Here is a 27,097-nt window from a genome sequence, read left to right on the forward strand (position 1 = left end):
TCAACACCATTGTATAATTTTATTTCTAATTTTTAAAAAAATATAAATGAATTTAGAAGAGAATCACAGTATAAGGGCCCTAACATATTAGACCATTACAAGGTACATAAAAATAGAAGACACAGATTTCTTTGAAACTTTAATCCTTTGATTAAGCAGCAAGCATATCACTCTCCAGGCAAACACTGCTTAAAACAAACCCTACCCCCCAAAACAGGACGTGCAAACTGTATGCACATATTCTGAAAAGCACACAATAAAGACATTTTGCTATGTACATACTTATTTAGTACTACAAATGCTAGGAGTTCCCTACTGTGTGCTACAGTGTAGGTAAATTAAGAAATACTACCCTACCTATCTCTGACCCTCCCTCCCCCCTTCAAATACAGCACCTTTGCCCAGTTATAGAATATTCAAACAAGATTAAACGGAATTACAATGTACTGAACAGTTTCGTACCAGTTGGTGGTGGCCAACTGTACTGTAACACCCAACATTCTGCACACTGAATTCTATTGACAAAAGACAAGACAAAAATTAGCAGATGTACAATACACACACCTGGGAGACTCAATGCTTAAAATAAAAAAAAAATAAAAAAAGAAAAAGAAAAGAAAGAAAAAATTCTGAAGATGAATCTTACCACCGTTAACAACTAAATTGTAAAAATGTACCATCTTGGTTTTTTATTCGTTTTAAAGACCAGAGAGCAGCCAGATTTGTGTGCAGCTGATGAGGGCATGCTAAAGACTCATGACTCCCAGAACACAAGTTTCCATGACCACTAATTCCTTGGTGCTTGTTTTAAAGTTCTGCTTTACTTAGACATGGGATCATCTGATACTTACATAGTGGCTAAGCACCTACTCTGATGCAAAATAAAATTTGTAAGAAAGTCCTTTTGTACAACACCTCAGCACACCAGTGAAAGCTCTTCAGAAAGAAAAATCTCTCAAGTTTGATCTGACAGTATTTTAAAATGAAGAACTAAAACATAAAGGTCAACACTTCAACTGCAATTCAGGTTACAACTATCAAACTTCAATACTAGAAATTAATTTTCAAATTAAATAGAATCTGATAGCACAAGAACTTCCCTTTGCACATAAAAGAAAGACCTTATTTAGCTGCTAAACTGATCATTAGACCATCTAATTTATCTGTGAAAAAAATCCTAGGGAGAGCACATTCCATTTGCATAAAGTCTCATTTTAGTCAAGGGCAAATCTAGTTAAAAACAAAATGGAGTTAAAAAGTCTTTTAGACACCATTTCAGCTACAAGCAAAAAAACCTTTTGAAATAGTACGTCAGTCAACATAAATATTATTACATAATCAAGAATGCATTATTTTTCAATAGCTTAATTAAAATCACACAGTTTCAAACAGTGCTACTCATATTTGGAGCCTGGTTTACTTGGAGGTTAGAGGTATCTGCTTTTACAAAAAAAAAAAACCAAAAAAACCCACACCCTTAAAGACTACTAGGCATCAATCAAGGTTTCAGATGGGAACGCAGTGAAATGATTTCTTTCAAACTCTTGTAATTTGGAAGCAATATTAATATCTATATGCAGGTTTTACTGAGTCAATAAAATAAACAAACACCCTTGTACTTCCCCCAATACCTTCACCTCATGTAATCCAGAAATATAGCAGGAGCCAAGAGATAACACTTAAAAGACAGGGTTGGGTAGCAGGTAACTACTCTCATGATACACTACCAGCACCACCAGCCTCTACACTTCCCTCATTAGTGCTCAAGCAAGATATCAGTGATCTAACACACACGAACTGCAGGCAGTCATTCTCAGAGGAATGGAATTCTACTGTACTTATATTAGAAAAATTAGTGGAATAACAAATTAAATTAATACCTCTTGCTAGATGGTTCCTGTCCTGTCATCCCTCTGGGTGACAGAAACTGCTGCCACTCTGTCCTGCCCAGCCCACAAGATGAGACTGCAGCAAGAAACTGGACTCCAGTTAAACCTGCTTCCAGTTAAATTCTATGAGTAGAACATGCATGAGATTTAATAAATTTGGTACAATAGCTCACTGAGTCTTCAGAATACTCTGAAAGAGGAGTATTTAATAAGCCAGTACCTTTTAAAACAAGCTAAGATGTTCTGAGGAAAACATGGAGAGAAGACCTACATTTCACAAGTACGTGAAATGCTTCTACTGTTATCTAAACAGGGCCAAACATTCTGAACCTAAAGCCATAATTTTCTTTCACTAAAAGGTAAAAAAAGAAAAAATTAAAAAATTCACACACACGAAAAACCCCAACACTACATTTAAGTCTCCTACAATATTATCTATTTCTAGATTTGCCAGACTACTTTCCTGTAGTTAGATGCTTGACTATAAAGAACTGTAATAAAATAAATAGAGTAAAAATCAGTTAAACAAAATCTTGGTGTGTTGAACATTTATTCATTTAAGTAGTTAGCTTCCTTCAACAGTTATTCATAAAGAGGAGGGCTGGAGTGTAGGCATTGTTCTGCTGTACAAGTCTTCGGCATAAAAATATTTTTATACAGGTGGTCATTGACGTCGTTCCATTTCTAGTTCTTAGCTCGCTCCTCTGGAAAACTGGTCTGATACCTGTGAAGGCTTGCCCTGTGAAGGCTTGGTCTTTTCTCCCCTTCATTATTTGGAAAAAAAAAAAAAAGTACATTGATACAATTTTTCAAATGTGGGAGTTAACATAATTCTGCTTTTATTTCTTCAGTGCAGAGTGGACTGGGATTCTGTCTGAATTCCGATGAGCGAGGGCGGCTGCTGGCCGCTGCCCGCGGTCAGCACGGGCCGGGGGTTGAGGCGAGGAGGCATGGAATTAGCTGGGCGGATGAGCGGGGGGGGAGGCTGGTTGGGGGTGGGCCGCGGCTGGATGAAGCGCGCCTGCTGCTGGAGCGGCGGGGGCTGGCGGTGCAGAGCAGGAGCAGCGGGAAGTGCTGGACGAAGTAACGGGGGCGGCTGATTTAGAGTTGCCATGGGAGCGGCAGGTGCTGGAGCAGATGCGTGTGCTGGAGGTGAAGGGCCTAAACACTGAGTGGCCGGAGTGCTTTGTGCCTGCACAAAGGACAAAGACAAGACTGTGTGAACGGCCGTCCCGGCCAGGACGTCACGCAGTTGGGCTGCCACTGGCCACTACACAGGAAACAGCATTTAAAAAAATAAAACCAAAGAACTGAGAAGTTACTGAAAAGAAATCACCAACCAAAACATTATGGACAGCAGAACTAAAAATATTTACAAAGCAAGTCTTCTTCTAGAACAAGAAGTGTATTTTAACAGTAAAACAGTAACGTGATCGTCACTATCAAAGGTGCAGTCCTGCTCCCAGATGGTTAATGACATTGGCTGAAGTTCTATGCAAGCTCATCATCATTCTTTAGAATGCAGTTTGCCACTCCACACCAGTTAACCTTAGATTTTATCACTAAATAAAATGCTGTTCCTCAACCCATGCTTACTTATTTCTGGTACACAAAACACACCTCATCTTCTTCATCAGTGCTCTTTCCTGATGGCACATTAGAAGTATTTTTTGTGTCCTCCCCTAAAGCAGAAGCATCACCATTAGAAGCCAGGGTTCCTTGTTCCGCTTCCCATTCCTGCAATACCTCCTCTAAGTTAAACCGACGCCTGTAGTTTACAAAGAAGTTCTTCACTTGGCCAACAGTCTTGTTGCCAATTACATCTGCAATAGCTTGAAAATCTTTACCATATTTTCGGACACCTGGAAGGCAAAGTAAATAACATAGCTGTGAAGAATCAGTCAGACACAGCTACGTGTGATGTATTTATAGAGAGAACCTATGGGACCTGCAAACCGAGGACTCGCTAATTAGGAGAACTTCTCAATTAGGAGAAGGCCTCAATTTCCATTAAAACAAAGTAATTTTTAATAGCACAGCTATCAACATACAAATCAAGAGCTTTATTAAGAAGTAATTACCCATTCTTAAAAGATCCTGGCTTACTCACCAAGCCTCTCAACCTAAAACCACAGAGATCTGGCCTCTGACAAACAGAGTGAATCTTTCAGTGTGCTAACAGTAGGGGCAGAAGCTCAAGACCAGCTCAAGAGGGGAGGAGGGGTGACTGAGCATGTGTGAATGGTTGTAAACAGAATAAAATGCTGGAAATATCAAGTGGCAAACACTGACAGCTCCTACAGGCTCCCTCCACACCAGCTGCATGCAGATGGCTCTTTCCCAGTGGGGCAGGAGTGGCACAGGGCAGAACAGGGGGCACAGCTCTGTAACCACAATATCCTGCTCACTTCTGCACTTGTGACATGCTCTACTCAGGCTACACAGAGCCACTGCCAAGTGTTCACCTCACAAAGCCTGTTTGAAGCTTTCATTCACCATTCAAACTGGGTAGAAAAATCTGGGGGTTTACATTCACATTCTCCACCTTGGAGAATGCAAATATATTTAAGCTACAAGTGTCTGCTTATAAGATGGCCCAGCAAAAGCTTCCAGGCTTAAATCCCCTACTGGTAAGCAGCAGGACAGGTGAGCTTTGCACTGTTCTTTTCATTACTTTTGTACTGACATCAGTAGTCACTTTTGTTTGTGAGCACTTCAAAAGAAAATCCCAATATATATTTTAAATACTTCTAAAACTACATTTGCATACAATAAAAAAACAGTGTAAAATTCCATAGTTTTAAACTTAAAATTTGAATTACAATAAAAAAATTATATATATTTTGTTATACTTAGGCTATGTATCTAGTTCTTCCCCTCTCCTGCTTAAGAAAAAAAAAATCCTCCACCTCTCCCACCTCCTAGAACACAGCTTTTAGCTGCACAAAGTATATTTTTAAAGACAAGTATCAGAAAGTTTGGAGACTTGAAGAAATAAACCTATTTTGTTCCAGAGTGAGTAAACAGAAGACTTTTTTTGCTGTCAGTTATGCCTGAGTGGATTACAATTTGACTTCTCCTGTGAAGCTTGTGATAGCTAAACTCATTCAGAACATATTACAGTTCTTAGAGGACAGGCACTCTTTCTCATTACAGGAAAAGAAATTTATGCCTGATTTCATGCCTCACTTCAGAAAATAAAGCAAAGCGTTCAGAAAGTGAGAGTTGTTTCAAATCTGAAAGCTATGTTCCTTTTCAACTTAATTGTTAAGAGTGTGACCTTCAGTTTGTTCTGCTCCTTTCTACTTTCCCTGTTATTAGGCACTTCTGATGTGGTAATGTACACTCCGTGCAATTTAAAAGAAAAGTTCACCTCTAGGATAGTAACAAATTCTGTAGCTGAAGCTGATGTCTCAGCTGTCAAGAGCCCAGCTACATCATTTAGTATCTTTTTCTGGGGCCTACAAAGAATACAACCCTCCTGATTGCAGGAACCTTGGAAAGATTTCAGAGCCACGTGGGAGGGCAGGGATCCAGGCAAAGCAAAGACAGGGATTTAGCTCTGTGCTTTATCAGCTGTACAAGGTATCAGCTGTACTCCTTAAAAGCTGTGTGTGCCCACAGAACATTGCCTCCAGTATTTTAATATTCTTTGTGTGCCCTACCATTACCACGCTTACTGATTTATAATGAACATGAAATGTCCACTGCCATATATCTAACATCCTGTACAATTAATGAAGTGAACAAGGTGCCCAGAAGAACAAAGCACATTTCTGTTAGAAAACTAATACAGACTTTTAGTGATTTCAGCCTTTTCTGTTACTATGGTGGCTACACTTCTTTCCTCCCTTAATCTGCACAACAGCTGAGCCTGTTGGTTATCTTCAACTCAAGTGGTCAAAAAATAAGGTCTTAAAGCCTATTTCCAAGCAAACAGCTTGAAAACAAGGTGTTCTTGCCGTCACTGGGAACCCAACTCTTAAAAAAAACCTAACTGAAATAAAATTTCCTTAGTTTAGCTACACATAGCACTGCTCATTTTGGATTATTTTCAATGTTATTACTACTGCTCCACTACAATGACGTATTAAAAGCCTTTCAAGCCACGTAAGAAATGGAGAACTTCCACTGTGTTTATAAAACTTTAATGTATAAGGTGATGGCATATCTCTAAGAGCTGTTGCCAAGTCACCATCCCTGTAAAACTGGTGCACATTTCTTCTGCATCCTTATACAAATTCAGTGCTAAATACCCCCAAATTATTTCTCACATGCCCAAACCGTTATTCAATAATTTTATTAGGCTGATGAAAGTGAAGCTCAAAAAGGATGACTGCATAGCCTCACTTCCCATGTATGAATGCTTTTCTCTCAGCTCATTTGAAAGCAGCCCAGCTCACAGGAATCCTTCAAGCTCTTCAGAACTTCATCCAGCTGCAAAGGTACACTGGAACACGTGCATGCTCTTGATTACAGCATTTTATCTTGAATGTCTCTCTTGGAGAAACTCATAAATCCAAGTTTGATGCTGTTTACACTGCTTCATGTTGTACAGCACAGCAAACACAATATTAATCAGGGTGCAAAGCAATATGATACACCACCACAACAAGGCAGAAATAGTTAATGGGAGCTGCAGTTCCACTGTGATGGGATTACAGTGCTCCTGGCAACTATCTTATGTAGAGTTAGATCCTGATTGTCCCAACTGTTTTTCCCTGCAATGCCATGAAAGTAATGCACAGCTTTTCAAGGCAAATTAGTTGTCTTGAACAATGTTAAAACATTTTTGCAATTGCATTTTCACGACCAAGATCTTAGTTTGAAAATATGATCGTGCTTATACATTTCTCTACATAAAAGTTTGTAATTTAAGAACACTAACTGATGAACTAGCCCATTACATCCAACAACTATTCAAAGCTGAAACTGTTAGCTGATAAATTATACTGTGAATATATTGGCTCAGAGATTGTAAATCTGAGTCCTCAACCACACACTGCTTTTAAGATTACACAGAGCCCTATTTTAAGATAGGAAGAGGTAATGAGAAAACCTTAGTTACTGGCGATCCCTTGAGATTAGCCTGCAGATAATGAGTTTTTTCATGTTTACAAAAAGCACCAAAATTTTATTACTGCAGATTATATTTACAATTTCCTTGGTTAGAGTTATTGTCCAAATTCAAGTGAACAAATCATGTAAGTGCCACCTACCTGCTTAATGCTTGTGATTTCTGCAAAATTATTAAAAGCATATGCCAAAATATACCAATACATTTAATGATATAAATCTATTTTAAAGTGTATGAACTAGATGTTCCCATGTCAAGTCCACTTTCGAATCCAAGCCTAATGCATGTTATGGAAGCTTTTAGTAGAGCAGCTGTGGCTACCTTCTAAAAACAAAGCCAAGGAAAAACACAGCATGTCTCCCTCATGCCTAGAGTCTACTACCTCAAGGAATTGCTTTGAAGCAAGAAATCAGGGTCCTTAGCCTGAGGGTTGGGAGACAGCACTCTCATTCCAGGAGAGCAAGCAGTAAGTAAGGGAGGGATAATTTAAAACACTTTATTCTTGTCATTAAGATTGTCTCTCATGTCCATTTTATACAGTGACAAGGGAAAGGGTCCACAGAGGAAACAATACATGTAAGAAGCACATGTCAATGAAAACAGATTTCTTCCATAAAGCCAGATTGCTCACCCCCTCCTTAAGGCTGACTGCCTTTACAAAACACAGAACCATCTCTAGAGACCAGGAGACTGGATCTCCTCTCCAAGGAGTCACCACCAACCCTCACTCTTTTGCTCAGGCTCTAGTTTATTTGTCTTGTTGGTCACAGAGTGTCATAGCTTAACAAAAACTGACCGTATTCTTATCACTTCCCAAGCTGTTGCTTAGAGAGAACTCCAATAACTAAACTATGAAAAGGCAAGATGGTTTGATTTCTTTCGTTCTAAGGCAGGCATAATGACTCTGAGTTTTTCCCCCTCTTCCAGCAAGCCTTTTACTTACTAGTCTATCATACTAGAGACATATCCTTCAGCTGCATCTGGGAACAAAATACTGAAATATTTAGCAATTTAGTGAGAGAAAGCAATTTAGTGAGAGAATGAACTTAGTACAGGGGACAGTTTGGAAATGCAAATCCAAGCCTGAAGCATGTAAGTTGAAAGGCATGATTTAAGACTCTCCATGTCTTACAGCATTTCCATTCACACTTCGAAATAACCTAACTTTAGATTCAGTCATCTGACTAATAAGTAAGTACCAGGTATGGCATACCTGACAACTTTACACTGACATCCTGATTCACTGAGTACTTTATACTAAAATTCAGTCTCTCATTTTCAAGGTGAAGAATACAGAATAACAGCTCAGATGTAACTGAGCTGTTATCTTTATAAAAGATGATCCACGTAAGTGAGTAAATATATGCCTTCAAGACAGCATTTCCAGATATTTCCCTTACATGTTCCTTGATTTGGCAGTGCATGCTAATACAAGAGACAGTTTTTCTTCATATAAATGAAATAAATGCAAATTAGCTGTGTGAACAGCTTACCAGAAAATGCTGGGGTTTTAGCCCAGTAAGACTGTTAGTCAAGACTGTTAGACTCTTAAAAGGCCTGATGGGTAGATACCTGCCCATTACTTCCTCATTAACAGAGAAAAGCAACAGTAAAGCAGATTTACTTCTGCTTTTTCCTACTTTAGGATACTGGAGATGTCTTAAATACTTGAAATTTTATTAGTTTAACTATTGCTTTAGTCTTCCACATTAGAGAAATTCATGTAAAGTGATTTAGAAGATGATTGAAGGGACTTTCTGGTACTAATACAGTTGTTAAATCCTGCTTAGCTTTTCTCTTTGAAATTTAACATGGGCAACAGAAAGCCTAGTGTCATGTTGCTTGAATAAACATCCTAAATATTCTCAATAGTTTTACTGTTTTCCTGGTGACCAGATAAAGTTTAGCTTTGCGTTACAGGGAAATACAAATATAAGCCTAATCACCTCTTCAAATCCTTTGCATGAGATTTCAACTTGCTACTACTATTAACATACCTTGTACTGCAAGAAGCTGCTCTTCTGTGGTCCAACGGGCATTGATTTTCTGATTAGACTATTAAAATTAGAAAAATGGCACAAAGATCATTAAATTGTTTCAACAGTTGCAAAATATCTGAGTCAATGTGTTTTACTTGCACTACAGTTTGCAAAACAGGTAAAAACCTCTTGCTTATAAGCCATAAATTTATAGTTTAAGACTGTTTTCACGCAGAGGAAATAGTGATGGATTTGAGCTTAAAACTATGCCAGTAGTTTTTCCTCTGTTTTATTGTAATTCTTAGTATCAGATATATAATAACTTATGCACAAGCTAATGATCTTTATGCAGACAGAATTTGAATTTATAGTAATATTTATCTAAACTATTTGGACTTTGTGTTTAGAGCATTTTGCATTCATGTTGTTTCATATCCAAGCCTTTATAACAAGCAAAACCAGAACTTTAGTAGTAATAGATCATTCATTTTAGATGACAAAATGTATATATAGTCATGTTTTCACACAAAACACCATTTATTACTGGCAATCTACATTACCTATTTTTAATCCAAAAAGCCCCCAAGTATCAGGGCTCAATTTCAGCTCCCTATTATTGTGAACAGACATGACATTTCAGTTTTTTCTGCTTCTTTTTTCAACCAGTTGCCATAAAAAAGTGCCTACCACCAATTTCTTGTAAAGAAGCCAGACTCCCCCCTGCAGGTAATTTAATGGATCCTGTTTAAGCTGCAGACACTAGGCTGTAGCCAAACACATTTCTGCAGCTTCCCACTAATGTAAGTGCAAGGCCACAGGTTTCAGTGTTTATTCTGATTTACCTCAGGAGGTTTGAATTCTTCAATCCCGCCTTCCATTTTCTGTTTAAGTGCACTGTTTACTTGCTTAGCATTTTGAACCTTGGTCAAAAACAACAAAGTTAATCAGCTCCACAAAGAAAGTTGGTCACTTTACACATTTATCTTCACTAGGATTGCCACAAGTGTACCTCCTAAGTTAAAAAGAGAAATATTACGGTTTAAGGCTTCACTACTTTTAACTGTTTCAAAAGAAAACTTTAAAAATCCAAAACAAAATACATCAGTTTACTATGGAGAAAAAAATTAAGCCAGTCTTTCAAAAGAACAATTTGTCTGCAAGAATATTAAAAGCTGTTCATAACAAGTAATTTTTGATAAGGATGCATAGGTTCTTGAAGAATTAAGAATACTCTAGATACAAAACTTCATTCTTGGACATGTGAGATGTATTGCATATATTAACTTATTAACTTCTTCATTCTAAAAAAAAAAATAAATTAATGAGATGTTTCCAGTTAGTTCCTTCTGACAGATGCTTTCATTGAGTTGAGATCACTATAATTTAATTAGGGGGATTCTTGAAATTATTTTAACTATTTCTTAGTTTATAAAAAGGACAGACCTTCCAAACTGTACATATACATATCTATGAACCATTTAAATCTGACATTGATGCACATAATATAGTCAAGAAAAGTTTTGCATACTATGGTGCACAGCTATTACAAGGGTTCTTAAGTATGGACACAAAAGCAGACAACTCAGTGGGAGATTCCAAAGGCTGCATCTCTGAGATCACTGCAAGAAAAGAAAAAAAAAAGAAAAAAAAAAAGACAAACACAACCTCAAGGCTGAAACTCACCTACACTTAGGCTAAAGAGTGAAACCCACCTATGCTATTTAGCCCCAGAGTCCTGCTGTGACAGAAAGAAGCTTATTTCTCCTGTAAAAGAACATAAGGGAGCAAAAACCCCATGAAAAAAACCCCTTTATTCACTCCATGAGTTTGCAACATGGCAGCTCTACAAGGAAGCAAAAATTCCAGAAGATAAGCCTTGACTCTGTAGCCCCATCGCTCCTAGACAGCAAGCATGCACATAACTACTGTACCCTTAGAAGCTGAATAATTACATGTTTCAACTTTAAATGCCAAAATTTAATTTCTTCATGCAAAGGACGCAGGCAATTTTCCTCTTAAAGGTGAAGACTAAAAAGCTCTTCTAAATTTAATAAGAAGTAGAAAACTTATCAATTCAAACAGAGAAATAACTAGGTCCATGACTTCCACACACCTCTCATACTTTCATAATATGTGGGAAAGGACATCCAGAAAAACAGCTACAATTTAAAGCATAACAAATGTAACTTCCTCTGCTCCATTGGTCTCATTTTCACTTTTCAAACAAATACTTCTAACAAAGTAAAAAAAAACCAAAAAATCAAACCAAATGTAACTTTTGTTTTTTCCTGTCCCCAAATCTGTAGCACTGTTTTAATGCTACCCTTTTTAAAAAAAAAGTAATCTTGCTTCATTTTATCCAAAAGAGCAGATGAACGCAAAAAACAAAACTGAAGAGCAGCTACTATCCAGCATTTGTGGTGATAACTGTGGAACAAAACGAGGAAGACTCACATTAAAGAAGTTTCAGAATCTTCACAGATAATCTTCAAAACCATTACAATCAGAACAATCTGAGATGAAAAAAAACAAAACAAAACAAAACAAAACCAAGACCAATAACCCATGGTACCTGTCGCTTTAATGAGATTAGTTCCATATCCAGCTGTCTAAGAATTGTGTTGGCTGCATTGGGACTACAGGAAACAGCTATCACATCTTCCTGGGTCAGGTACATGCCTTTTGGTGGACGGCATTTGGAACGCTGGGAATGGTGGCGATGCTGCAAGCTCTGATACTCTCTTCTACCCAGACCTATTTTGCTGGTCTGAACAGGCTGCTCATTATTGCCCTTTAATTTACAAGAAATAAATCATTAAAGAATAACAGTATCGTGTATACAGCTTTACTAAAAAGAATGACGTATCAGATAGCATTGTAATGTCATATTTATGACAAATAAAACTTAAGCTAACATCCTCCTTTGCATGTAGTATCCAACTATGTCTTGCAGATGAGTTGATGGAGCACACCAGTCATCTGCTGGATAAGCCTGCATTACTCTAAGAAAGGTCAGTTTTCCAAACTTTTTTCAATATGGCCACAAATACAGTAAATGTTATAGAAATCTCAGTACTGTGACAGAGGGCAGACATTCTGGACCTCTTACATATACAGAAGGTAAGTAATACACATGAATGTATCTTGTTTTTAAAACAAATAATCAGTGACTTTATACATTTATTTCTGATCAGATATGAAGAATTTGGGCAAGTACTAAAGGAGAAGAATGACAAAGTCAACTAGGCCAGGCAAGAATGCAAAATTACATTTCTCCCTGCTGTAAGCACTCTCCAGAAAAAGACTGTACTGTTTGGTTTGGGGAGGAGCCGATTTGAAATTTGGAAGCGAGAGAACAGACATACCCCTGCAGTCATTATAAAAATCTATGTAATTTAGAAAACCTGGGCCTTAATTATTTGCTTCTTTGGAAAGGAAAGAAATGGCAAAGAGGAAATTAAGTCTTTGTTTTGGTATGTATGGGCACCTAAACATCCTCTGCACGTAGGTGACTCCCTCAGAGCAACTGAGTAGTTTCTCTATAGCTCAGGAGCAGAACACAAAAATTACTTTCTCTGCAAGGATATTCTAATTCAAAGGAATGCTTAGTACCAGAACAGAAAGGGAATTCAGGCTTTTCCTACTTCAAGCAGCTCCCTACTGCTCCTCCCTGCTGGCATCCTTGCATGTTAAGAGGAGGTGGTCATCTGATCACAGTGACTGCAAAACCAAGTGCAGCAGCCATTATTATTATAATTATTATTATTTTCTGCAGTAGTAGTGCAGAGCAGCAAACAGAGTCTTGTTTTACTACACTTGACCTTGTGCCACATTCTCTTCCCCAGCTAATGTAACAACATAATCCAGCCCACAGACTTCATAGAGGCCACCTTAAAAGCACTTAAGATATGTGCTCTTCCCCAGAAAATTGATGTAGAACATTACACCTTTGACATGTAAAAAATTCAAATTTACTTCTGCCCTGTTTATACTTATTTGGGTTTTGGTTCTGCGTTGCTCTTTCAGTATTAAATTGCAGTTCCTGTGTGTTCAATCTGGATTTAAAGTGAAAATATTCTCTCATAATTTTGTCTTGCCAAGTTAGAGAGCTTAGGTTATATTTGTTTTATCTGGTAACAGAGTTCCTATTACTCTGTGTGCTCAAGCAGCCTACTCAGTTTATATTCTGCTTAGGAAGTGAAAGTATGCAAATCCTACCAGAACTATTAGATCACAAAATTATCTTGTGCAGATCCAAATAGCTTATCAGAAACTAAAAACCTATCCATCCTTTTCCTAGAAGTCTATCAACACACCACTTGCATTCTGGACTGCATGTCATGATTCAAACTATAACCGAGAAAATTGAGCAAAACAGCCCTTATTATAGACATGGCTAAGGAAGGAACTCCAATCATTATATTGCAGGGACATTGTTAGAACAGCAAAAAGTAAAAAGGTACATTATCAGACCATGTGACATTACAAGTACTATAAAACATCCTCATGTTAAAAAAGTAATCTCAAACTTTTTCACTGAAAGGGATAATTGTCCTTTTTTTCCCCAAGGCCAGCAGATAAAGGGATACATTGAAGGTCACCACAAAGCTCAGAACAGAAGCTAAACTTATCAGTCTCTTACTCAATATTATTTTCATGAAAAGTGCAGTCTTATTCATAATCCTAGATACCACTTCATGGGAGTGCTGAAGTTTTGCATAACCTCTCCTCTCACTCTTGAGAAGCATGAGCTGGCTGATTTAGGAAGATCACAAATGCTTAAAGTTGATCAAAGAAACAACTAAACACACACTAGTCTTGTTCATAGATAGCTTAATGTTTAGAAAAAGAACTCCAAAAACTCCTAAAACCTGAACATGCCCTGAACACAGCAGTCATCTGTAAAGCTAACAGTAAGTGCTCATTAGGACAAAAGTGTTTTTCCTCTACATCTAATAGTAGAAAGCATCTCAGTAAAACCATGTATTAGTTGAAATGCATCACCTCATTGTGGCTTTGAACAAACAACAAAAGCTGTTCTTTGAAAAATGTAATTTAAAGTTCAAAGAACATTTTGATTCAAATAATTCACAACCAGTAAAACTGTAAACATACTAACAAGACTGAAGGAGGGCAAATACAACAACCTGTTTTACTATGTTGTGAGAGGATACATCTCTTACAAAACTTGAAGATCTCTCAGGACACAGTGGAGGTAATGACAGACGCTTTTACAGCCACAAAATAGCAAAAACATATACAATTCTGTTTCAATGAGAAGTCATCAGGATCTTGACTATTTAAAGACCCTGGGAGTTTGGCTGAAACCTAAACCTCTGTACTACAACTCACTCTTCACAGTAACACCTTCACTGAAAACAAACAAACTGACATTCACCATTAAGTTATCTGTTACCTCCTTTTTGGCTTCTTTTTTGGGATCATAATCACTATCATTTCCATCCATTGGATGAGATTCTTCTACGTCATCATCACTAAAGACAGATTATAAAAAAGGTGGTCACTTCATTGCTTTTTAAACCCAAATGTAAGTATGCACCAGAAAGAGATATCTACTTTAATTTCTCTATTATGAGTATATGGCATCTCAAAATTATCTGTAGTTTTCAAAAGACAGCTGTTACAAGCATGATTTTCTGCTTTAAATTCTAGTAATTATTATGATAAACAAGCAATCCTAAACCACAGTTTCAAAGTTACTTTAAGCAGTGCTGGTGCTGCTGCCAAGAATTTTGGTGTCACCTTTCTTCAATTCAACCACTTGTGCCAGCATGAACACTTACGTGGCCAACCATACACCAAGGGTAGAAATAACCTTTAATTTGCCCCATTAGTTTTAATAGACCAATTTTCAAACCACTGCACCAGGTGAATAAACCCTTGATGAAGGCTGTGGGGAGGACAGAGCACATGGTGGGAAAACACGGGAATGCCTTTTCACCAATGTGCTTAAAATCTAGCAATTTAGGGGAGGGAAATGAAATTTACTGAATTAAATCAAAGAAAAGGTTAAAAAAGAGAACAGTCAATTTGGAGCCAAATCCAGCCATTCTGACAATGTAATTTCTGAATTAATTAATGCAAAAATAAACTAAAATTTCTACTTATTACCAAAACCCTCCAAACTGCTATTTTAAAAGCAAACTAATTTTAGCTTGCTATTTTTCAGAAATAGGATCACTAAATAAGCATATGAACTTTAGATTTCAGAAGTTATTGAAATTAAGATATAATTAAAAAGACCCCTTTTGCTCCAGTTAAGCAATTTTCTATGGATACAAAATCACAGCTTCCCATTTAAACATAGGTTATCTTACTTATACATGCAACACATATCACCTTTCAAAAAGTGTAAGTTAATTATTACGTATACTGAGCACAATAAAATTTTAATTTTATAGTAACTGTGAGAAATGTTATTCCCTTTTATGCAAGACAACAAAACTACTCTGAGCTCTAATTCTCTCTGACAGCAGTTGTAAGTCTTCTAAAAAACAACTTCGTATAAATTTTCGTTATAAAACAATGCATAGGCATTGTAACTGCGTCAGCTCTTTACAGTGGTTGTGCTTTCAATTGTAGTTCCATATTAGCTCAAAAATCCAAACAAAAACAATCCCACACAGCCTCCCCCCCAGCAAAACACTCTCCTGCACAGGCAGTAATAGACTTTAGGATTTAAATCCTTGTTTTTACAGTTATCCATTAAAACACTCCTGTCTCCTATTACAACTCACATAGACTGGAGTGATGAAGTTTTTAAAGCACAGGTACCAAAACCCTTGCTAAAATCAGAGATAGCACAACAGGGTTTCACATCTAAAACACATGGCTCACACTGAAACAATGGTTAAAAATTACTCCACATCTCTACTTAGGAAGGTTTCAGTCTCTGGTTAGTTACTTAAGAACATTAAAACTCACCTGTCACCTTGATTATTTCTATTAGCTAGTTTACGAGCCTGGCGATCCATCAAACTTGTCCTAGAGCGAGTTTTTTTCCAAGAATAGTAATATTTTACAAGGCTTGCGATGGTCTTGTCTGGGAGCTAGAAGAATTCATCAACAGATTAACATTTAAAATTTAAAATTCCACCCAGAATTATAATTCTGCTCTGTTTATAACCCATCTTTACACAATATTTTAAATGCATTGGTAAGATTGAAAGGAGGGATGTATTTCATACACATTTTAAAAAAGGTAAGAAGGCTTCTTTTCATTAAAGTGAGAAAGCTGTACGTCCAAGAGACATGATAAAATTAAATTATATCTTATATTCAATGTTCTTCTTGAAGCTTTTACACAGAAATCAACATGAAATTTTAGCCCACTAGGAGCCTTTGTTCTTAGTGCATCTGAGCTGTTTAATGCTTCTGATTAAAATATTACTTTACCATTTGCTGGATCCTGTGAAAGCTCTTTCCATGGAAGCTAAATGCTTGTTCAAATAGGACTTTATCTTCAACTGTCCATTCATCAGGGAAAGGAGTGAAGTTAGGGAGATCCGCAAGGGACTTCTCAATATTGTGTTTATGCCAGAACAACATGCCGAGAGCCTTTGAAAAGAAATAGTCCCTCTTTGGATTTAGTCAATTTTCTAAAACGTTGAGACAAGTTAAATAAAAACAGGCAATTTATTTGTTTGAAATAAAATTTGACTAGCAGAATCCCTTCTCAAAATGTATTTACAATTTTACTGGCTATTTACTATAGGTTACAAAATTCTCTTGGAGAGAGTGGGCACATCTATACTTTATTAATGGTATGAAAGTCAGACAATTTAAGGTTGGCATGGCAGCAGTAATTCTAGAGCAGTTTGAACTAGGCTGAGAGGCTCAAATCTGACCTGCTTTCTTACTTTACAAGCATACATCACCTAAACAGCTCCTTACAGGCCTTTATTACCAGCCCACTCAAGAAAGAAAATAAAAATACTTTTAAGTATTAATATTTTAAAATAAAAATACTTTTTAGTAGCCAGAGAATCATTGAAAATGCAAGTCTGAAAGTTCAAAGTGAGAGTGGTCTTTGTACAACTCTCCAATCCACAAATAACAGCATGGCCACTTTGTCATGTGCACCTAATAAGGAATGGAAATTTAAATATACTTTCTTATACAATTTCATTTCTCAGTAGTCTAAAAGGATTTTATGCTCATTGGACTTTCTGCCAGAGAATCACAGGCAGATTTGATGCCAAGATTCGGGCATGGGATCTGGGCACTCAGTTTCAATCATACAGAAGAGACACGATCACCAGGCATCTCTCCAACCCCCTGATTTCACATCTTCTAACAACCTGAACACAGCAAACCTCTGCTCTTGTTAAAATGGCAAGTGACAAGCATCTCTTGCAAAGAGAACTTCTATTCCATTGTGAGGAGTCTACAAATGTTTTGTACCAGAAGTTATTTTGGAAAGCCATCTCTCGGAGACTTGAGATCCATCATTTCCTCCTCCTGCCTAACAGAAGTCAAGGCATAAAGTAGTAACACCAAACCACAGGTATATTCTGGACATTGTAACACTGGCAGCCTCTTTGTCAGACAGCAGTTGATGAGCAAGTTTCCATCCTCCAAAACTTGATCATACAACTTCTTTTCAATTGTACAGCAAATATTTGTATGCAATAGGTAATCTCACTTTTACATAGATTGGTTAAATTATGAAGAATTTTGCAATAGAACATGCAGACCAGCAAAGTTTATCCTTACTTTTTAAGGAATGGTGACCAAAGGCTGTTAAATAAAAAGTGAACTTGTTTGTTACTTTCAGAGCTAAAACTTGAGTCTGTTCTCCTGCCTCTGAAAAAACCCACTCAACTGAGGTTGGTTTGCAGGTTTTTTTCAATATGAAAGAAATCTTTTCAGTGCGAACCTTTTCATTTAATGGTTCAAAATTGTACCATATTTGCATTCTAATGTAAAACTTTAAATTTGTAAGCTGCTTCCCTAAGAAACTCTTTAGCTACATATACACACACAATTGCATGACATGCCCAGTGTATCAAGAAACATACCAAACCTTTCAAAAGTGCACATTACAAGCTGAGCATGTCATGAAAACAAAGAGCTCAATCTTTTGCAGAGAATCCAGACCACAACTGTATGCAGATCCATTTAACTGCAGTGTTTGCTGCCGTGCCTGAAGAGAAACAGCGTCAATTAATGGTAATCAAGGGGAAAAATAAGAGTTGTGTTATAGTTTTATATTAAAAAAATCCTTTAAATGAGCACTCATTCCACAGCACTTACCTGTTCCACATTGTATCCATGTTTTTCCTTTGCTATTGCTATATATTCATCCACTGTAACAAAGCAATGTCAGAATTACTCTTTAATACTTTTAGCTCTGCTCTATGACAGAATTAGCCATCTAACATGGGGAAACAGTCTCCCCATGCTTTAACACACTGCATAGGCTCAGATCCCCCAAAATATTAAATAGACTCACAGCTTTATTAATAATAAATAAACCCACTGACCATTATTGAACATTTAATTTTCTAAACTTTTTATGCAAGCTAATTTTGCTTTCTTTCACATTTTTACTACAACAAACCCACAGAGGCTCATAATTTATTTATTTATTTAAAACAGAGAGTAGCTGGTTATTGAAAGGCTATGCCTTTCTGAAACTCCCTCCTGGGGTAGTTTTAAATTGAACTACTTCTATTGCTTGTAGTCCCAAACATGTTGAAAACTAAAGCAAGGAGATCCTACATTAATGATTATGTATATCCTCCAGATTACTATAGCTTTCACTGCCCAATATCGATTTTAACTATGACACAAAGTCAGTTTTCAATATTAAGTATGAAAAATCAATAATTAGATAACAAAATTAAGGAATAACATTAAAAATAATATTTAGCAATAATAGAGCCAGCTTTGAGTTGAACACTTTTCATAATTTTGAAGTCTCACTTTATTTTTAAACAAAACCTTCTCCTATTCACCTTCTAGAGCTCAAAATTAAGTGGCAACTAAATAGTTGAAAGGAAGTATGACCAAGAAAAGGAAATAATGATATCCTCCTTCTTCAAATGGACAAGGGATATCCTTGCCATGCACTGTTGCTGCAAAGAGTTAATTATACTTTAAAGGAATGAAAAAAGTGTTGAATAATCGCAGGTGTATTTTATTTCTAACTGTTCTGCAGTAGTTGAAGGTGCATTCCCTCAAACATAGAGGGACACAAATCTCTAACTACTGGTATTAGATAGAAACTGTCCTGAGGATGAGGTTCTCATGCTTGCATCCTCAAAGTTTACTCCTCTATATTATATATGGGAAATTCCACCACAGGAGACAGGTTTGAATTAGATTAAACAGATAACTGATCACATTTAGGCAGATGACTCCTGTATTTCAGGTCACTCCTAAAGGCAAAAAATACTTGGTTTTTCCTTCTGTGACAGCAATAATAATTTCCCCTTGAAGTGGGCCTCCACAAATCTCTTCCAAATTCATCCACTGCAACTCCTTCTCCTAGGAATTTAAAGCAGCAAGTTCCTCATGTTCAGATATTTCATTCTTTAATTAATAACTAAAGGTTTCACAGATGATGGTAATAGAAAATAGGCAGTATGATTTGAAACAAAGACTTTACTAACATAAGAGAAGATTATCTTTAACTGGAGTTCTCTAAATAAAGAAAAAGCAGCTTTGTGTTTAATTAGTTGTAGTTTCACTGTGTGTAAAATAAAGAGCAAACAGGCATACCAGAAACAATTATTTAGTTTACTTAAGCACCCAAATTCCTAAGCAGACAAGGACTTACACTTGGCATCAGGAATATTATGATATGGAGACCATACAAGCATCCCTCCATTATCTTTATCAGTGTATTTTGTGGCACCTGTAAGAAAACAAGTAACTCTCAGTATTTATTTAATAACTATGACTAGAGAACAACTATGTGACTGTGCTTACTGTGTAAGCAAAAGCAAACCACAGTAAGAAGTCCAGCTACTAAGGAGAAGGGGGGGGAAATTAATTCACAATTAATTCCTTAAGATATCAAATGGCTGAATCAGAACACTACTCTTAGGATGTTCAAGTACAACTAAATATTAGACAGTATCCTGGTTACCACAATTAAACCACTGAAGTGCATTGCTTCAGTTGGAAGGAATCTTATCTAGTTCCAAACCTCTTGCCATGGGCAGGGACACCTTCCACTGTCCCAGGCTGCTCAAAGCCCCATCCAGCCTGGCCTTGAACACTTCCAGGGACAGGGCATCCACAGCTTCTCTGGGCAACCTTTTCCAGTGCCTCACCACCTCACAGTGAAGAATTTCTTCCTCATATCTAAATCTACCCCCTGTGAAGTTGGCAAGGATGCAACTTTGTTCTCCTGAAGTTTGATTGTCCAATAGTACTCTAACATTTATCACTATCATAGGAGTACTAGGATCTACTGTGGTCAGTTAGGCTTCCTTAGAACAAACAAAAATAGGTAAGAGCTAGAATTCAGTCACCATCCCTGATCCCTTTAAAGAAGAAACTATACGAACAACTATGCCAGAAACAATTCTGTTCATCTCTCTCTAGTTTTGATTTTTCTAATTTTCTGATTTTAATATTCATAGCCAACCAAATTGCACAGCTGGAGAAAGCAGTTAGTTGTAAAAGTAATTTTTGGTTTTGGTTTGTTTACTCCCACCTCAACACAGCAAGGGAAGCAGTACAAATTACCCAAACTATCAGGACAGAGGAATACCGATGCAATGCACTGAAGCACTAAATAAGAGCATATGACTTTTGAAAACATGCTGTAAAGAAAAACTCCCTGGTACTGTAAAAGCATTAATTCAGAGTCACTTTCCATTACTATTTCACAAATGTAGTCTAAAACATAAAGCCCCTTACAATCTATTTGTTTACAACAGTTTACCTTGCTAAGAAATTGCTCAACAATTGGATTTACATCTAATATCAGTATGAATCCCTTGAGTAATCACCCTCAGAGGAAATATCCTTGCATCCTTCTTGGAAAAGAACAGCTTTCTTTATTCAGTGAAACAAGTAACTTTTCACTCCATTTTAAGCTTATGCACTTTATATTTAGGCTCTACATCTTGTTTGAAGCAAACAAAAAACCAAACCCAGTGCTTTGGAAAAAAAGAACAGTGTAGTGCTTTCCCTTTATGTAGTATGTTTTGTTGCTCTTCCCCCTTCAGTTTGGCAGTGTTTTGTATTTGCTATCATCTGTGCAATCTTGATCCATCACAACTGTGAATTTGGAAACAGTTAATTAAAGAACTCCTGTGCCTTTCCAAAATGAGATGTGGAAGGCAGATAACTTCAATGCTGCATAAACTCCCTAACAGGTTAAGAATGTACATACACTCAAAGCACCAGTTTCAAGGCATAAGCGCTAGTAAACTCTGAAAGGTTTTTGGTATACGAGAACAAATTTCTTAATATAACATTCCACTTCAGAATAAAAAAGCATGACATTTTTAGCCATTAGGAAGTCAAGACTTCATGAAGAGCAGGGCAAGCTGTTACAGACACAACATTTTTCTTGTCACGAGTAAATGACCACTATCCTGCACTTCATTCTAACTAAAGATGAGGAGAAAGCAGGACCATTAGAGAATGTATTAGTGTCTCAGGTTAAGAGGAAAAAATGTCTAAACTTAAGATACCTGCAGACAACTGGATATCATAGATATTACCAGATACTGAATATTCAAGTATTAAAGAAAAAAAAAATTAGTTTCAGAGTTCTTGTGCCTGCAGTAGATCATGTATGTGGTGACACTCCCCTAATGAGGTGTGACCCTCACATGACAACAAGCAACAACCACCAGAACATCCTTTTTCAAAGCTGTGCTGTGTCCCCAGAAGGAATCAGACATCTGCTTCCATTCAGGTGGCACCTTCACACTGCCAGAAGCCAGGATGACAAAGGAATAATGAGATGCATACAGGTAGCTTGAAGGAAGGCACCATGACCTCAGCACAGGACGTCCCTAGCTGTAGGACAGGAATCCCTCCATCTCTGATGCCTTGAGAGGCTGACCTGGAACAGACACTAGACAGAGCTAAAAGAATAAAGTAGATATTTATTCAAAGGCCTTAAAAGGATACACCTTGGGCAGTACACGAGCCTGGCCAGGGCTACACCCAAGACAGACCCAAAATGGTCACAAGATGGACAACAGGTTTCACACTTTTATAAGTTTTGGTCCATTTACATATTGAAGTTAATTGTCCAATTACAGCTTCAGATTATGAAGTCCCATTCTCCTTGTTTGCTCTCTTCAATTTACTGTTGTTTATGCTTTCTGGGCCGCCTGAAGCTTACAACCTTGGTTCCCTGTATCCTTGGTTCTCAAGCTGGAAAAGGATTGTTTTGTCTAACTACCCTGTGAAGAGAACTTACTAACGCTTAACATGAAACTCAGAGCTACACACCAAGGCAGCACAGAATCTGAAAAATATGAAAACTAAAACTTAAGACCATGACCTACCTTCCTGGGAACTTCCTGCCTGTCCTTTGCGCCCCAAGCACTCAAGAAAGCAGCCCTAACCCCCAAAGAGGCTGTGTTCCACCTCAAGGGCAAAATGATCTTTTTTACAAGGGAGGGGGCCTGGAAATACCCTGCAACACATTAACCAAAGTGTGTTAGAAGACTTGCAAGCCAGTAAGGAAGAGAAGGACCAAGAGCTACATCTGAAGAATAAGAAGTCTCCCTCTCCCCAAAACACACCTCCAAGGCACTGAGGAAGAGGCTTCTGAAGTTCAGCTGCTGCACCCCTCTGCCAGTCCCAGTTAGGAAATGTAGCCAGCTGAAGATGCACCACTTCCAGAACAGGGAAATCAGAGCAGCAAACTGACCCTCTCTAAATTGCAGCTTCATATGAGAAGTAAGGTATGCACAGCTGGTGCAGCTCTATACAGGATTCCAGGTACTGAGAACAAAGTGATCATCCAGAAGCATGCAAGACACAGTGAGGGCATTGTAGGGCAGCAAGGCAATTTAAAAGTATGTTGGTTTCCAGCAAAAAAATAGATCTTCCTCTGCTTAACACTAAGCCTTCCCCACACCATTTAATGCCAATTTTAAAAAGCCTGTTTTCCTATTAGAGGACTAGAGAGAGAAAAGTTATAAAGACATAGAGACAAATGCTTTCCTAAGTGACTTTAAATGGTATAAAGCATTCTTCTTGACAGACTCAACTCCATCCCTGAAAAGAGGGTAAGTAGGAAATTAAGTATTTCAGCATTAAGTAGGCAAAATTTATACTAAAACCATTGTGAAGTCTAAATCTAAGTAGAATGAAACTCCTCTAGCAGTTCTCTGTGAATGACACAGAGTGGTGCATTTACTGTGATGTCCAAAAGAATGCAAACAACCCACAATATAAGGATACCAGCTTTGTAACATCCCATTAGATCTATAAGTGGGTCAGAAAGCACAAGCAGAAAAACTTTCACCAACAATATAAAATCCTATAGGAAAATCAGGAGGAGGAGACAAAAATCTGAATGGAAGAGATGGTATGTTAACTCAGCAAATTAGATAAAGTAAAAAAACCAAGTTTACTTATTAAAATTGTTTCTTGCAGTGACAAAATTGCTCTCATTGCTGTAATACTGGTGACAATTAAAAACACTACTTCTCTTAAGCTCTGTCTGAAAGCTTGCTTGTAAAAGTAATATGGTGTGGAGGAGGCAAAAGTATATTTAAGTGAACTTTGCCTAATTTCTACTTCCAACCACAATCCACTTCTTCCATGAGACACTGAGAAACAGTGGCACTTTTTCTTTAAAATATATCTTGCTTTATACATAAACTAGATTTTTTAAAAAAGTTTACTGCCATCACAACATTAATCATGAATATTTTGTTCCTCACTATTGTTGTAGAACATTGCTTATGGCTATTTTTCAAAACAGGCTAAGTGAAATCCAAGGACTGGTATTATTCCACTCATTTTAGTATTCTGTAGGTTTATTAGGGCTGACTTTTGTGTCTTAGAGTTATGTCTACTTTTATCCATCATTGATTCCCTTCTCCCACCTATTTATTTCAAGGGACTTAAACTTTAGAGTGTGTGTTTATTTGCAGTACTCTTGAGTACTGTATCTGATAAACCCTAAAAAAAAAAAAAGCATTAGAACAATTCCATGAAGAAACATAATCAAAGATAATAAAATACAGTGCCACGTCCATATATGCAAACCTGGAACTAAAGGGGAGCTTATTACAGTACTTGCTATAAAAAAGTAACCCAAACATACCTGTAAGGGCACAGATTTTTGCCTCTCATTACTTCTGTCTCTAAGAAATTATACCTCAAAACTCACCAGAAAAAAAATTCAACCAAAAAACCAAAGAGATGAAAGAATGAGATCTCACTGGTATCTCCTCAGATAAAAAAATCTGTTAACTTGCTAAGTGCTGTACTTTTGAACTTGATGGAATTTTAAATTTATTTTGTGAGACTTAGGGTGTTCCAAAATAAATCACTACCTTCTTGCCCTAATAAACAAAATACACACACCAAGAAGGATAATACCTCATAATAAAACATTATGCCTCGAACTCAGGAGTTATTAAAGAAACATCTCCATTATTAAAGAAACTGATTGGGTGAGTATATATTAATCCCAGTTACTGGAGAAAGAGGCATTAATTGAATACCAACCCCCAGAAACACTTAGGAGCTCTAAAAAGTCTGCTTACAGAAGAGCATAAAATTAGTTCTGTAGTTACTAATGTAATGCTACTATTGCATATACAGTTTACAAAATTGAAACCACAGAACCTCAATTGTCCTACAAGGGCTGAAGAGTTCTTTTAATCAAAAGAAAAACAAACACTAGGTGTTTTTCTAATTTAAGTGGCCTATAGGAAAAGCAAATCCAGCCTGGAGGTTAGAATCATTTTTATCCGTGTATATTTTTATGTAGGTAGTGTAAAAATAGAGGGTGCAAACAATTAGCCTTATTAACAAAGACACAGAGTGCGTTCTCCCTCCTAGGGGAGAGGCATTCCCTCAAGCCAAGATCACGCATTCATCTAATCCCACCCTCGCGCTTTCCTTCCCCCGGCCTTTTCTTTGGCCGGTGGGGACTTGCGCCCATGCAGAGGGGCTCGCTGCAGCCTTGGGAGGCACCCCGAGAGCAATCCCCTTCCGGTAAGGGATCACCCCACACCCACGGAGCCTGCCTGGAGAGCAGGAGAGCGGGCAGGCTTCATCTGACCGCCACAGCAGAAGTGCTGCACGCCCGCTGCCGCGCTCTCCCTGCTCGCTGTAGTAAGGCACGGCAGCTCTAGCCATTAACTTGCTGGAGCCGAGTACCAGGCTATGCCAGCGTACCCATATTCCTCGGGGCGGGGCTGGGGGGGGCGAGGAAGGCGGAGGAGAGCGGCTCAGCCTGCCACGGCGGGGCCAACGAGGCTACTACAGCACACAAAACCAGGAGCAGGAGTTTCCCACCGAGCGCATCTTCCACCCAGCAGCCAGGTCTGCTCCGCTTCCGGCAGGGCGCATCACTTCCCACCCTTGCCCGACAACATCCATCACCCCTCGTCAAATATTTTTCATGGTTATGGATTTAAGGACATGGAAGAAGGGAGGGGGGGAAAATCAAGCTTTTTCTGCTTCACCGCCTCCCGCCGGATGCACATAATGCGGCCGATAACGGAGTGAGAATCCCCCACCGCGAAGCCCCCCGCCCCCGGAGCGCAGACGCTGCCCCGGCCAAGCCTCCCGCCGCCGGCACCGGGTCGCCGACACAAAGGCTCAAAAGCACCGTAAATAGAGCCCCGTGGCCGCCGCCGCCGCCGGGGAGCGCCGGGCGAGCCCGCCCCGGCGGCGAGCCCAGCCCTCCCGCCCCGGAGATGTCAGGTTACAGCCGAAAAGCCATTTACCGGGCTCGAAGTCAGGAATGCGCGCCTGGTATTCCGCTCCGACCCTCATTCCTACATCTGCAAGGCAAAGGGGGGAAGAGAAATTAAGGGCTGGAGCGTCCCCGGGCGCCGTCCCAGGCTCCCGCCGTGCGGCGGGCGGGCGGGCTGGCGGAGCCCCCGCCGCGGCCGTGCGGAATAAGCCACCTCCTCCCCCCGCCACCCCCCGCCCACCGCCGCCGCCGCGGATTAAGCCCCGACGACCGCCGAGGAGGGGGCAGGAGGAGGCGGAAGGGGGAGTTTATTCCAGCGGAACAATGGGGACGGCGGCGGCTCCCGGGAGACACTCCCTCCCCATCGTTAAGTACCGCGGGGGCAGCCGCGGGGCCGCGCCGCGCGCTCCCGCCCCCCCGCCCCGCACACGCGCGGCCGCGGCACGGACGGAGCGGCGGAGCCCCGGCACCGGCAAGGGGGAGGCGGCTCGGCTCGCTTCACCGCCCCTCCCGCCGCCTCCGCCACCCCCCTGCCGCCGCCGGCGGGGCGGCCCCAGGCTCGCACCGTGCTCGTCGCCACTGTCGCCGCCGCCGCTCTCCGGCTCCGAGTAGTGCCCGTTGGAGGGGCTGCTGCTCTTGGCGCCGTTGGGGGCTGCCCGGCTCTTACCCCCCAAGAGCTCCGCGCCCTTCTCCATCATGCCCGGCATGCCGGGGCTGGGAGCGGGGGAGAGCGGCGGCAGCGCTGGCTGCCGAGGGGGGGGAAGTTAATACGGAGCCGCCATGTTGCCCCCTCCCCGCCCCCCTCGGGCACCTCCTCCTCCCCCCGCCCGCCGCGCCCCCCCTCCCCCGGCGCCGGGAATCCCTCCGCGCCGGCCCGGCCGGATCTCGCCGAGGGGCAGGGATGCCGCTGGAGTGCCGGCGGCGCGGCCCAAGGAAGGAAGGAAGAAAGAATTGCTCTCGCTCCCGGACCGCCGCCGCGCCGCGGGGCTCACCCGGCTAGCGGACCCAGAGCAGACGGGGGGACTATTTCCCGGCGGCGGCGCAGGGATCCCGGCGGGCGGGGGGGCGGCCCCGGTGGTGGCGCGGCGAGGGCGGGAGGAGCCGCGGCCGCGCGGCACCGAGCGGGGCCCGGCCCGGGGCCTCGGGGAGCGGCCGCAGCCCGCGCCGGCCGCCTCGGGGCCAGGGCCGGTCCCGGCGGGGAAAGCCCGTGCTGTCACATCGCTGAAATCACAGGATGTGCGAACCCCTGCTGGTATTTCTTTCTAAA

At 39.8% G+C, this 27,097-nt stretch overlaps 1 protein-coding gene and 1 long non-coding RNA gene across 11 annotated transcripts; one reads left to right on the top strand and one right to left on the bottom strand.

Moving 5' to 3' along the window:
• On the bottom strand, positions 1 to 26,651 carry RCOR3 (REST corepressor 3). Of its 10 annotated transcripts, none has more exons than XM_064414315.1 (12): positions 26,396 to 26,649; positions 25,862 to 25,918; positions 19,750 to 19,827; positions 18,222 to 18,274; positions 16,362 to 16,523; positions 15,891 to 16,015; positions 14,344 to 14,440; positions 11,518 to 11,736; positions 9,788 to 9,865; positions 8,964 to 9,021; positions 3,510 to 3,751; positions 1 to 2,653 (listed from the first exon to the last, which is right to left on the bottom strand). In XM_064414315.1, the coding sequence occupies exons 1-12, from the start codon at positions 26,535 to 26,537 to the stop codon at positions 2,465 to 2,467; spliced, it is 1,500 nt and encodes a 499-aa protein (XP_064270385.1). In that variant the 5' UTR covers positions 26,538 to 26,649; the 3' UTR covers positions 1 to 2,464. The 10 variants fall into 10 exon arrangements, with proteins under 10 accessions (XP_064270385.1, XP_064270380.1, XP_064270381.1 ...); XM_064414310.1 differs by having other exon boundaries at positions 2,423 to 3,081; positions 26,396 to 26,648; XM_064414311.1 differs by having other exon boundaries at positions 2,423 to 3,081; positions 14,362 to 14,440; positions 26,396 to 26,646.
• LOC135297115 (uncharacterized) lies at positions 4,066 to 9,656 on the top strand. Its single transcript, XR_010359181.1, has 3 exons — positions 4,066 to 4,535; positions 6,268 to 6,334; positions 9,612 to 9,656. It is a non-coding gene; the product is annotated as an uncharacterized LOC135297115 (long non-coding RNA).
• Positions 26,652 to 27,097: the final 446 nt, after the last annotated feature.

Source organism: Passer domesticus, chromosome 3 (genome assembly GCF_036417665.1).
Source record: "Passer domesticus isolate bPasDom1 chromosome 3, bPasDom1.hap1, whole genome shotgun sequence".
Classification (NCBI taxonomy): Eukaryota; Metazoa; Chordata; class Aves; order Passeriformes; family Passeridae; genus Passer; species Passer domesticus.